The sequence below is a fragment of the Podarcis liolepis genome (genome assembly GCF_965112155.1).
Source record: "Podarcis liolepis genome assembly, chromosome: 17".
NCBI lineage: Eukaryota > Metazoa > Chordata > Lepidosauria > Squamata > Lacertidae > Podarcis > Podarcis liolepis.
Window position 1 is genome coordinate 40,352,320 of NC_139571.1, and position 13,596 is coordinate 40,365,915.

The window sequence follows — 13,596 nt, forward strand, 5'->3', positions numbered from 1 at the left end:
ACCAGAAGAAGAAGAAGAAGAAGAGTTTGGATTTGATATCCCGCCTTTCACTCCCCTTCAGGAGTCTCAAAGCGGCTAACATTCTCCTTTCCCTTCCTCCCCCACAACAAACACTCTGTGAGGTGAGTGGGGCTGAGAGACTTCACAGAAGTGTGACTGGCCCAAGGTCACCCAGCAGCTGCATGTGGAGGAGCGGAGACACGAACCCGGTTTCCCAGATTATGTGACTACCGCTCTTAACCACTACACCACACTGGCTCTCCAGTGCACGCCAGGCACTCCTGTCTTCCACTGCCTCCCGCAGTTTGGTCAAACTTATGCTGGTAGCTTTGAGAACACTGTCCCACCATCTCGTCCCCTGTCGTCCCCTTCTCCTTGTGCCCTCCATCTTTCCCAACATCAGGGTCTTTTCCAGGGAGTCTTTTCTGCTCATGAGGTGGCCAAAGTATTGGAGCCTCAGCTTCAGGATCTGTCCCTCTAGTGAGCACTCAGGGCTGATTTCCTTCAGAATGGAGAGGTTTGATCTTCTTGCAGTCCATGGGACTCTCTAGAGTCTCCTCCAGCACCAGAATTCAAAAGCATCAATTCTTTGGCGATCAGCCTTCTTTATGGTCCAGCTCTCACTTCCATACATCGCTACTGGGAAAACCATGGCTTTAACTATATGGACCTTTGTTGGCAAGGTGATGTCTCTGCTTTTTAAGATGCTGTCTAGGTTTGTCATTGCTTTTCTCCCAAGAAGCAGGCGTCTTTTAATTTCGTGACTGCTGTCACCATCTGCAGTGATTATGGAGCCCAAGAAAGTAAAATATCTCACTGCCTCTATTTCCTCCCCTTCTATTTGCCAGGAGGTGATGGGCCCAGTGGCCATGATCTTCGTTTTTCTGATGTTGAGCTTCAGACCATATTTTGCGCTCTCCTCTTTCACCCTCATTAAAAGGTTCTTTAATTCCTCCTCACTTTCTGCCATCAAGGTTGTGTCATCTGCATATCTGAGCTTGTTGATATTCCTTCCGGCAATCTTAATTCTGGCTTGGGATTCATCCAGTCCAGCCTTTCGCACGATGAATTCTGCATATAAGTTAAATAAGCAGGGAGACAATATACAGCCTTGCCGTACTCCTTTCCCAATTTGGAACCAATCAGTTGTTCCATATCCAGTTCTAACTGTAGCTTCTTGTCCCACATAGAGATTTCTCAGGAGACAGGTGAGGTGATCAGGCACTCCCATTTCTTTAAGAACTTGCCATAGTTTGCTGCGGTCGACACAGTCAAAGGCTTTTGCATAGTCAATGAAGCAGAAGTAGATGTCTTTCTGGAACTCTGGAGTGAATGATAGGTTAGGCTAAGAGATTGTGACTAGCCCAAGGTCACCAAGTGAGCTTCATGGCTGAGTGGAGATTCGAACTCTGGTCTCCCAGGTCCTAGTCCCACACCTTAACCATTACTCCAGCTGTCTCTCTGGTTGCAAAAGTGCCACCAGCAAGTGCTGTTCTGGTTGGTTGTTGTTTAATTGTTTAGTTGTGTCCGACTCTTCGTGACCCCATGGACCAGAGCACACCAGGCCCTCCTGTCTTACACTGCCTCCCGCAGGTTGGTCAAACTCATGTTAGTAGCATTCTGGTTGTTAGGTAGTATTTAATCTCACAGTGGATGTGCTTATGTTGATAAGAGTTGAAAAGAACATATTGTCAGGAACTGGGTTGGAATGCTTGCTTCGTGTTCCTTAAAAAAAATAAAATACTGCTTTTACTGAGGTCTAGACATTCATGCTGGGGGAAAAATAATAATATCGCCAGAGTAAGCTCCGTATGCTCCAACATTTCATAGATGAAAACAGGGACGTTCTTGTATACTCTCAGTTTTCATACCAAGAATTTCCGCTTCCCATAGGACCCCTTGCTGAAAGCTGTTCTCCACCTGCTGCACAAAGCATTCATTCAAGATGTGATTTGCTTTTCTATATTGGCTTCTCTGTGTTAGTAACCTGACCACAACAGATTCCCTCTTTTGTCTCCTGCCACAGGAGGTCTTGCTATTCTTTGAACGCCACTGATTAGAGGTAGTTAATGTGAGCAGAACAGAAGAGAGACTCTTGTACCTGTGAAGGCAATGTTTTAAAAAGCACCCTCGACAGGCAAAGGGAGAATGGTGGTTTAGCAGGAATGAATGTCTTCTCCATTATACCCAGCAGATGATGCTCTACAACCGTTTTGTGTGGCACTTGGATAACCACCAAAATCTGTTTGTGGCTCAATTATGTTCTTGGAGTGGTGATCACAGGATGATAATGATAATAATAGAGCATTTGGTGCTACTGGGATTACTGTTTAGGTATGAAAACACACACCAACACACAGCACAATCCAGTCAAAGCTAAACTCCATTGTTATACCCTCCAACATTTCTCTGGTAAAAAAAAGGGATATTCTGCCTAATAAATAATAATCATAATAATATATTTATACTCCACCCATCTTACTGGGTTGCCCCATCCAGTCTGGGTGGGTTCCAGTACATATAACAAACAAAATAAATCATTAAATATTTGAAAACTTCCCTGTACAGGGCTCTCTTCAGAAGTCTTCTAAAGGTTGTATAGTTACTTACCCCCTTGGCTCGGGGGTCACATAACACCATACCCTCTGATGAAAATAGGGGTGTCCTATCCTAGCCTCCAACATTTCTCTGATGAAAATAGGCATACCTTAAGGAAAGGTGGGACATTTTGAGATCAAATCAGAAACGAGGACGGCTTCTGTAAATCTGGGACTATCCCTGAAAAATAGGGACACATGGACGGTCTGCATTGTGCTAACACTTCCATGAAAGCAGATGGACATTAAAAAATGGAAATGGAGGCAGATGGATTCACAACTACAACACCTGTTTCAGGATCTAGAGAGGGTAGTGGCAGTCTAGCTGTAGCTGCTCTTGGAAGAAACTGACCAAGCTGGCCCATTTTAGTCTGATTTTGGGCCAGAATTGGCATTTGTTGCCCTGAATGGACGGTCTCCTTCATGAGAGTGCCATGGGGAATGCAACCCTGCTGCTGTTGCTTGATCTCTCAGCAGCTTTCAACCGTGTTGACCCTCTGCACGAACCCTGTGCCATCCCCAGATCTTCTCCAGAGCACTGGGGGAACCCCCAGAACAGATTTAGCGGGTGGAGAATGCTTTGCTGTGCGCAGAAAGAGAAATGTTTTGCTTCGTGCTACATTGAATAAAACCCAGTGGGATGAAGCTGGTTTTTAAAAGATAGCCTTAGAAGGGGTAAAGCTCACTTACACAACCCAGCCACAGCGCAATTGCTGAATATACTGTGGTCCTCTTCATTTTCTCCTCCTGAACTGCTTTGTGCTCTGCTTCTACTCCTCTGCAGTCATTTTTTCACCGCGCTGCCAACAAACCTCCCCTCCCTTCTGCCAACCCATGTTTCTGACCCCATCTCCTGAACTCCCCCTGCTGCCTTCAGAAGGTTGCCATGACAACATCCTGGGGGCTATAATTCGGCTGTGATAAAAATGAGAAGAAGCTGCCCTGTTATTTTCTAATTGGGGGGGGGGGGAGAGAACCAATTTTAGGTGGAACAATTCTATTCCTCCTCGAACACCCTGTAAAGCAGGCAACAGGTGAGTGGCCCAAATTCTGAGAAACCTTTGGCCAGCAGTTTGAGGACATGCAAATCGGTAGTGTTTCTTCGTCTCTTAACTGAAATATACACTTCCTAGATTCATAGGCTTTTAATTCAATTTTAAGATACTGCTCTAGGCATGAGGATCAAGTTCTGACTTGTGCTAGAGAGGGAGCTCCGAGTGACCGCTGGCTTTCATCTCTCCAAGGGGAGAGGGGTGCCTTGCTTCATTGTCCTAGCCTGCCTCCATGCAAGAAGAAAAACCTTTTCCCTGGCAATAAACTACTTTCGGTTCTCTCCGAACCACCATCTTAAAGCTGTCAGGATTGCAAACAGCCCTTAAGCAGCAATATCTTTGCACCACCATTTCTGTTTAACATCCAGCCTGAGATCTTTGTGAAACTCAAGAACTAGCACACGGCATTGTGACTTTCAGTGGAGCCTAATAGTCTGTGATGGATCGACTTAAATTATAAACCCACCTTTTTCGTCCGAGGAGGTTAAGGTGGTTCTCCACCTCCTCATTGAATGCTCAACAACCCTTTGAGGTAGGTTGGGGCCAAGATTAGCTACCCCAAGGTCACCCAGCAGGCTTCGTGGCAGAACAGGGATTTGAAACCCTGGTCCTAGTCTGACACTGGGATCTCCCCTTTGCTCAGAAGATGAAGCTGAAGCAAGACTTTCATTTATCTTTCAGGAACTGATCAATTCAGATTTTTCTTTAGTTAAAAGCCAGTGGGTGCACTACAGTGGCTGCATGATGTTGTTGTTGTTGTTTAGTCGTGTCCGCCTCTCCGTGACCCCCTGGACCAGAGCACGCCAGGCACTCCTGTCTTCCACTGCGTCCCGCAGTTTAGTCAAACTCATGCTGGTAGCTTCGAAGAACACTATCCAACCATCTCGTCCTCTGTCGTCCCCTTCTCCTTGCACCCTCCATCTTTCCCAACATCAGGGTCTTTTCCAGGGAGTCTTCTCTTCTCATGAGGTGGCCAAAGTCTTGGAGTCTCAGCTTCAGGATCTGTCCTTCCAGTGATTTCCTTCAGAATGGAGAGGTTTGATCTTCTTGCAGCCCATGGGACTCTCAAGAGTCTCCTCCACCACCATAATTCAAAATGGCTGCATTATATTATTTATTAAATTTGTATACCGCCATATACCCACAGGTCTCATTAGCTTAAAACTCCCTTGTTTTATTCAAAAGAGGCAGTATACAAGGGCGTAAACAAATTTAACAATAATACTGCTACTAAAGAAACCCTTCCCGGATGCCAAGGATTATGTTATTGGCCAGACGCTAATATTCCCTTTAGAGGCATGAGACTTGAGTGCAACATTGCAGTACCTGGCTACAGGCCTGGGTCTGATCCCAAGACTGCCTTGGCCTAGCCTTCAATGACAGGAAGACAGTAAAGAGGGTGCAACTCTGCTAATTCTCCTTGAACTCTTGGTGGCTTTCAGTATCCATCAGATACACTGCCCAAGGTGGGGATTTTGGACATTTGTGTTGCTGGGGTTCTTCTCCTGCCTGAATGGCCATTTTCAGGTGGTGCCAGAAGACTCCTCCTCCTCCTCTGTCTTGTAGTTTAACACTATGTGGTCTCACGAGGGTCTACCTTGCCTCCTATGCAGTCTAGGACTACCTTCATGGAACTGCAGGTTTGGAGTGAGGTGCCATCAATAAACTGCTGATAGCCACCTCCATTCAAACGCAGCAAGTGTCCCTATTTTTTTCCAGGACAGTCTCAGCTTTACAGGAGCCATCCCGGTTTCTGATTTTACCCAGGAATTTCCCACTTTTCCTTAGGACGTCCCTATTTTCATCGGAGAAATGATGGAGGGTATTGAGTTATCCAACCCACAAGCCATCTGAAGGCAGCCCTGTATAGGAAAGTTTTTTTAATGTTTAATTATGTTTTTATATATGTTTTATATATGTTGGAACACTACTCTCATTTCAGAAAAATTGCTTATAACAGGGTTTCCCAAACTTGGGCCTCCAGGCTTTTTTGGACTACAATTCCCATCATCTCTGACCACTGGTCCTGCTAGCTAGGGATGATGGGAGCTGTAGTCTAAAAAAACAGCTGGACACTCAAGTCTGGGAAACCCTGGCTTAGAAGATACCTGCACATTTTGCCCCACAATTTTCTTGCTAGGAGGGCAAGAGAATTACTTACTTAAAAGAAAGATCAGAGTCTGGGGCACTGCTGGAAGCCTTCATGGGAGCTAGGCTGGCAAATCCTGATTTAGGCACAAGCAAGCACATTTCTATTTTCGCAGACTTTTGACAACTTCTAATGCTACCATTTTTAATTTAGGCAGTTTTGATTTCACTGTCCATTTGGCTGGATTATTTTAACAGTATGCTAGTTTTATTGTACTTACCGGTTTCCTTCCTGCCTTTTGTTTAAAGCTCCCAGGGGAACATAAATTTATGTTGAAAATGAGTGGGACGCAAATAAATACATACATACACATGCTGACAGTAACAACAAATGATACAGCCATCTCAGCTACCTTCTTCGGCATTTATGGGCACTTAAAAGCAGTATGAAAAATAATGATGAAAGCAGTATGAAGACAAACAAAATGTTTGGGAATATGTGTGAACATTCTAATGTTTAGGAACAAAGAGGGGCACAAACTACACAATTTCTGAAGCTTTTTTTTTATATATAAAACTGTTCAGTTTAGAGGATGGTTTGATTACAGCACCCCTTCCAGCCATTTCAATTGCTAAAAATTCAGCCACACACAAATTTGGTCTCATGAAGGTTAAGAGGGCTTTCGGAGTTTATTCTTTAAAAAAAAGTAATGAAATTAAATACAAAAAGATCTAATGCAATATTAAAAGTTTGAAATTTAAAATACCCCTCTCCCTCTGGGAAATGCAACTCGAAAGGTCTTTTGAGAGACGTGAAAATTACACTGAACTGATGCTGAGATTTAACGAGGTACGAGCAAAAACAGGAAATGGTTGCCTTAATATTCAGTGACCTGAATTCCACTGGTACTCTTTCTTTACCGAAGACGGAAAAAGCATGAACACTGCCCAACATTGGGAACATTTGGCATTTCTTGACTTGATGTGTTTTCATTGGCTACTTTTGACACTGTGTCTGCGGAGAAGCGCTCTTCTATTCACCATAAGCAACGCTGTGTTCTCGGCTCCCCCTACCCATTCCCCCCAGATCTCTCCCCTCTCTGGTGCAGCTCAGGAGGTGGGAATGCTGACCGAAACATTGCCCACATACGCAAGGTGCTTTATGATTGCCAAATGGACTGTGGTGCTCTTACCCCAACTCACATCCTGTTAAATTTCCAGGACCAACAGGTAGGTTCAATTCTTGCAACTCCCCCCCTCCAAAGGCTTCAATATCTGGAACCATGAGCAACTCTCAGCCCTGTCTAATTCTTTATCTCAATGGCCCACATCAGATTAAGGACACTGGCTGTTTCTACGCTTGGAAAACAGGATTCTCAACGTACACCCCATAGTCACTTCCTCACGAAGGAGTGAGGAGACTTGAGATAGCTGCTTCAACCTGGTGAGTGAGTCGAAAGGTCAGTTTAAACAAGCCCCGGAAGTCGGAGCATGAAAGAGTTTGCGTTCTCATGTACAAGATGAATTCGTGTCAATCTTCAAGGCACATTATCTGACTCCTTGAGTGCTGAAAGCAGTGCACAGATATTTTTCTCAAAGACCTGAAATCAGCATACAAGAGTGTTCCACTCTTGCCCATGGTACACACATTCATACGCTGCCCCTCTGTGGTCAAACAAGTTTTGCCAATTACAAACCTTTTGAGCACAATTGGGGAGCGGGGAGACATGAATATAGGTGCCACCGGCTCGGACAGTGTTCTCATATGCTTCAGTTATGGTCTGTACACAGCCTTAGACTCTGCTGTGTTAGGGAAATGGCAACACCGCCTCGTTTGTGGCTCACAAAAGTGTTGACCTGCCCCAATCTTTCTGGGAGGAATTGGAATTACTCTTATGCTGAAACACTGCATGGGTATTCACATACAACAACTTTAGTTACTAACTCAAGGGTATGGCTGGCATGTGGAAGTTGGTACATGGAAATAAAAGAGGGCACACCATTCCTGCAACTCCAACAATGTTAGCAACCATGATCAACCAAGACATATATTATCAGGCCCAGGTAATTCACACTCCAAGGAGAAGGAAGTGTAGGATTCAGCCAGACATGTGCATGTTCGTGTACACACACACACACACACACACACACAGAGCGTACGCGCATGACACTTTTGTTAGGATATTCGCAACCACGTCTGACAACAGAGACAACACACACACACACTTTCAAATTCATCACAGTCCCTGGAGCCCAACCTCAGTTTTGTCAATGCACCTTTTAGTCTCAGTGGGGCTTCGTGGGGCCCATTGGAGGTGGGTGGGGAGGGGAAGGTTATTTTTCAGTCCCAGTCCATCCCAAGAATCATCAGGTCACTTATGGATTTGTGTTCCAGCAGAAGCTGCTTTCTGCACTCAGGGAAGCAAGAGCAGTTTGCATAGAAGGTGGCTTGCCATGTTCCTGCTTGGTCGGATCTCTCATGGATGAGAGGAGAACATGCAATCCCCACACTCTTGGCCTTGGGCATGCAGCTACTGCCAATGATTCCCAGTACCTCTTCATTCACATAGAAAAGCATCTGAACCAATTTCTATTTTATGCACCAGTATTATTTTTTTATATAAAAAAAGCACAGTCCTTACAACCCCCCCTCCCCAATCTCCCCTTGCGGTATTCACATGCCCATAAGGGATCTTTTCCTTGTTGTTGCTCAAATTCCAATCAGCTCCCCCCCCCACTTCCTTCCCTTCTTCTGTGATTCAAGTGATAACTAGGAAAATTGAAATGATGGCATAGGAAACCACAAGATTAGAGAGAGAGAGAGAGATGGGGGCGGGGGCAGAAGAAGAGGAAATGGGGGAAATAACTTGGAAGATGGCGAAAGAAGAAGAGAAAATGGGGGAAGTAACTTGGAAGATGGTGAGAGCAAGAAAGGGCATAAATCAAGGATTGAAAAATAAAAGTGCGCAAGGATAATGCGTTTTATAAACACAGATAGAAACAGTTACAGCAAGGACAGAGCAGGCCAAATGGGGCTGGGGTGTGAATAGATATATCTATCTATCTGTATATATATATTTATATATATATAGATATATTTAAATTCAATGGGAGTTTGAGTCTATGCTTGGGGTTCCCCCCTTTTTTCATTGGTCTCTCTCTCTGTGTGAGCGGCTGTTTCCATCGTCTCCCCTCTTCTCCACTGTCCACCCTCTGCAAGATTCAGTCGCTGCTTTGCTGTCTGTGTGCTGCTGCCACCGCAGCCACCTCCTTCTGGTTTTTTCTTGGCGATCGAGAGAGCAAAGGAAGCATTTGGATGATGTTGCAGCAAGGAGCAGCTCAGCAGTTCCTTTCCCCCTTGGCCCCTCAGAAAGGTCTCCCTTTTGGGGGTGCGGCCCGTGATCCAGGGGGGGAAGAAGTCAAGAAGGATGGCCTCCCCAGCCCCCAACCTCCCCTCCTCTCGGAGGGAAGGGACCGGGCTTCATTTTGGCACTGTCACCACCAGCTGTTTGTTTTGTTTTGGTTCAGACTTTCATCTTATTATCTGCAGCAGGCTTATTGTTGCAATGGGGGCTGAGACCCCCCCCCATTACTTCTGCATCTGGTTGGAAAGCAAGGCTTGCAACTTCAACGCCAGCCACCTACGGCGTGTGATTCGGCCGGTAGAGGTCAAACCCTCTGCAACACCCCCTTTTTGCCTACACGCCTGCAAGGTGGGCACATTTGGTACCTAGAACTGGAGCAGCCATTCTTCCTCCCCTTTGTAAGGAGGGGAGACGAAAAGAGCAAGCGCTCTCCGCTCCCCACCCAAGGGAAAGCTTCCAGAGGCTCCCTTGCCCTCGTTCATCCGCCATCGGCCAACCGCTGCTGCAGCCCCTTCCTTCAAACAGCTTCACCTCACTTAGGCAACCAAAGGGCGTTCTCCTTTCGTTTCGTAAAGTGACAGAAACAGGGGCTTTCCCTGGACAAGCCAAAGATGCTTCCTGAAGCCGAGGACCCCCTCTCACGGGTAGCGGGCTCTTTCCCCTCCCGTCTAGGACGTGCCGTGGTTGCGCCTCAAAGCACGAATGGTGGAGCCAAGGGGCAGCCGCTACGGGGACACAGCCCCCGTTCCCCCCGCCCACCCAAAGGGAAGCTGTAGAAGAAGAGGAGGCCAGAGGCTGCTGCACGAGGGGAGGCCGCCACACCAGAAATGCCCTCAGGCACAGATTACGAGCAAGGAGTTTTTCCCCCGTTCCCCTCGAGCAAGGTCTCTAGGAGCTGGAAAGATGTTCCACCTGGATGGCGCTGGTGCTAACCGTGAGACAGATGTCTTTGTGATGTTCCGAAGTCTTGTAAGGGGAAAGGTCAAAGGAACACTGGGGCGGCGGGTTGGGAGGGTTGTCTCCAGGCGGGCCCCCGGCTGCCCCGCCACCTTGTGACTGGAAGTGCTGCTGCTGCTGCTGTTGCGATGCCTGAGCCTGAGCTTGAGCTTGAGCCTGAGCTTGGGCTTGAACTTGGGCCTGCACCTGGGCTTGAACTTGGGCTTGGACCTGGGCTTGGACCTGGGCCTGCACCTGGGCTTGGACCACAGCCACCTGTTGCTGGGCATCAGGGATATTGTGTTTCCGCATATGCTTCATCAGGTATGTCTCCTGTAATAGAAGAGAGATGGAAAATTAAAAACCAGACACAGAGAGACAGACAGAAGACAGGCAGGACAATTATCTCCTTCATACTAACAGAGAAGCCATGGGGAATCTCTTTTCAAAGAACTGCCAAGACCTATCAGTTGCCACCTGGTTTCCACACCCCCAGCCAACACAGGATGGTACTTACTGAGGTGTAAGCCCGATTGCACATGGAGCAGTTGTAGATCTTGGCATGCTTGACCGTGTGGGTGGCCAGGTGGACCTCGAGAGAGGTGCCGTCCGTGTACGCACGGTGGCAGTTGTGGCACTTGAATGGTTTGTCTTTGTTGTGCTGCCGTCTGTGGGACTGCAGAGCGTGAGAGGAGAGAGAAGGGGAGTGGATTAAAGTTAGACTTCAGCCCCACTACTGATGAGGAGTCAGAAACGAGGGTGGAGCCCAATAATAACAGTCTGGAAGGAATCTGTAAGTGGAACAAGAAGAGGAGGCCATTTTTGATCACCCCCTCTCTCCCTGTGCAACCCCAAAATCTGGTCTGGAGGGTCGGGGGAATCTTCTTGAGCAGGTTCAGAGATGATGCCGCAGGGGTAATTGCAGAACATGGACCCCCTGCCCATTCTGCTATTGGATTATTTAAGGGTCCCCAGACATCAGCGTAGCCAAGATTTCTTTGGGGGGGGAGGACTTGGGGGGGGGCAGAACCAACATGACTGGTCAGTTAGCTAAGTGTTGTCACTTGACTGCCCCTCTGCTCCCCCCTCGGCTACGCCCATGTCCCCAGATGCAAACGTTGGTGCTTACCGTGCTAAGTTCATTCTCTGTAGGGAGGAACATGATTCTTCATATAGGATGTAGGACTACAACTCCCATCATCCCTAACCCCTGGTCCTAGCAGCCAGGAATGATGGGTATTGTAGTCCAACAACATCTGAGGGCCCAAGGTTGAGAAAGGCCAAGTTAGCTGGTAGTCACCCCAGAATTCCAAGCTCAAGAACAAGTGCTCCAAGTCTTGATTCCATAGAGGTCCTTCAAATCTCTATGCATCTGAGACTTCAAGCTTGCTCTTGACCTGACATACTGAACCTGCAACATACTCGACAGCCAGAGATTTATGCTTGCTTTGGACAGCCATACATATGCGAACTGGCCTCTCGGTTAATTGCCTTTGCACTTAAGGAACCCAAAGTGATATGAAACCAATGCAGATTTCATTTATACTTAAGACATAAGCATGCTATTTGCTTCATTTATATTCCACCCTCCTCCGAGGTCAAGGCTAAAACATGGTACCCCCAACCCACCCACCATTACTTTCATTTATCAAGCCCTTGAAGCTCAGGGCTGTGAGACAGAAGAAGTGAGAATAAGTGGCTGGACAAAGATCATAAGTGATCTCTTTGGCAGGCTGAGCAGGGACTTGAACCCAGGTCTTCATGGTCCTAGTCTGCAACTCTAACCACTACGCCACACTGGCTCTCTCTATCCACATATGCACACACGGCAGAAGCTGTATTGATAAAACCTAGCTTCTTATTGTGGTGCCATGTTAAAAGACCCATTCGCCCTTTCCCTACCGTCTCTATTCCATTTCTCAGAGGTCAAGGTAAGTAATAGTGGCTTCAGAGTCTTGCTGATCCTCATCTCCTTACTTTGCCCCACACTTCCACTTAGGAGAGGTCAGCTGTCGCTTAGCAGACTTTGAGCAATATTTAAAGTTGTGCGAGTTGACTTGTGCTTCCTCCTCTTCTCCCTGCTGCCATCATGGGCAAGCGGTGTAGAATCTGTTCCACAAAAGGTGTGGGGCATTGCAAGGGGGTAAAGTGGACTTAAATACACCAGACGGCAAAGAGAGGAGAGCCGCCTCCTTTTCTTCTTGACGCTCGCATTGGCAAAGTTGGGATTAGTTATATAGGGTATTTCATTAAGAGGCTGCTAACTGAACCACCAGCCCTCGTTTAAAATATTCTGAAAACGACTTTGAGAAATATTTAACTTATCAGGTTAAATATGCAGTAACCAAGAAAGCGGCCAGTGTGTTGGGATTTAGCATCCAGTTTTGTTTCCTGGGCTCCAGGCCCTTCCCCTATGAAGACAGGTTAATTAAACCTTGCTTAAATTGCTGTGTCCAGAGTTCAAACCTGGGCACTCCACGAGGTTCTCCATCTACCCATCTCTTTCCCCATCCCTCCCAATGTTCCTTCTCCCTTATCCCATCCTTCTTTGTTTCTCTGCTCCAAACTCATACCACATTTCAGGTTTGTTCAGCATAAAAAGGACGCAAGCACACCCTAAGCTAGCCTTTCCAAAATCCTCAAGCAAAGCCTTTAATTTTTAGAATTTGTATTCTGCAATGCATGCTTCCCCCGTCCCCCCAAGCCATTAAAATTCATATGTAGTCAGGTTAACAAGCATATTCCACACACACACACACACACACACACACACACACACACGGTTCACAGGAAGCAATGGCAGCTGTTCTGAATTCAGCATTCAGATTTGTCACTATTCATACTGATAGGAACATCTTAATTTTTATAGATGTAGCTATCTACCTACTCTGGCAGGCAACAACCACTGATTTTCCCACGATTACTTAAGCAACCAAATCAGACTGCACCACAGTAATTGAAAAAAGCCACATATGAACATCCTTGCCTTGTCCTTTAACAGATATTTAGACTTCCATCTCTCTCTCTCTCTCTCTCTCTCTCTCTCTCTCTCTCTCTCTCTCACACACACACACACACACACACACACACACACACTTCTTCAGGCTGCTTATTTTGATTCAGAATTGCAAGCCTGCAGTAGGATAAAACTGGTCTGTTCCATTTATTGCACAATGTCTAGTGAACACTTCATTAATTTTATGCAATATCGGTACTAAAACTACTAATATTGGGATCAGAGAATCATAGAATTGTAGAGTAGGAAAGGACCTCAAGGATCCTCTAGTCCAATCCCCTGCAGGGCATCTATCCCATATGGGGACTGAACCAGCAACCTTGCCATTATCAGCACCACACTCTAAGCAACGGAGCTATCCATAAAAGCAGACTAAACTGATTGAACTTAGGACCCGCTGAGATCAATGGGAGCTGTCTTATCCCCAGCCCACCCTCCAAAAATAACTCCAGGGATTTCAATATTTTCACAGTTCTTTTAAATTCTGATGAATGCCCACCCCACCCCCTTACAGTTAACAACTTCCTGCTCATTCTAGGCTC

At 46.5% G+C, this 13,596-nt stretch overlaps 1 protein-coding gene across 6 annotated transcripts in view; it reads right to left on the reverse strand.

The window, feature by feature from the left end:
• Positions 1 to 6,392: 6,392 nt before the first annotated feature.
• ZNF384 (zinc finger protein 384) overlaps positions 6,393 to 13,596 on the reverse strand; it is a 28,047-nt gene continuing 20,843 nt past the window's right edge. For all 6 annotated transcript variants that reach the window (XM_083481779.1, XM_083481777.1, XM_083481782.1 and 3 more), the window contains 2 exons: positions 10,556 to 10,714; positions 6,393 to 10,371 (listed from right to left, as the gene is read on the reverse strand). In XM_083481779.1, the coding sequence (XP_083337905.1) occupies positions 9,991 to 10,371; positions 10,556 to 10,714 (540 nt within the window). In that variant the 3' untranslated portion in view covers positions 6,393 to 9,990. The remainder of the gene's footprint in view (positions 10,372 to 10,555; positions 10,715 to 13,596) is intronic.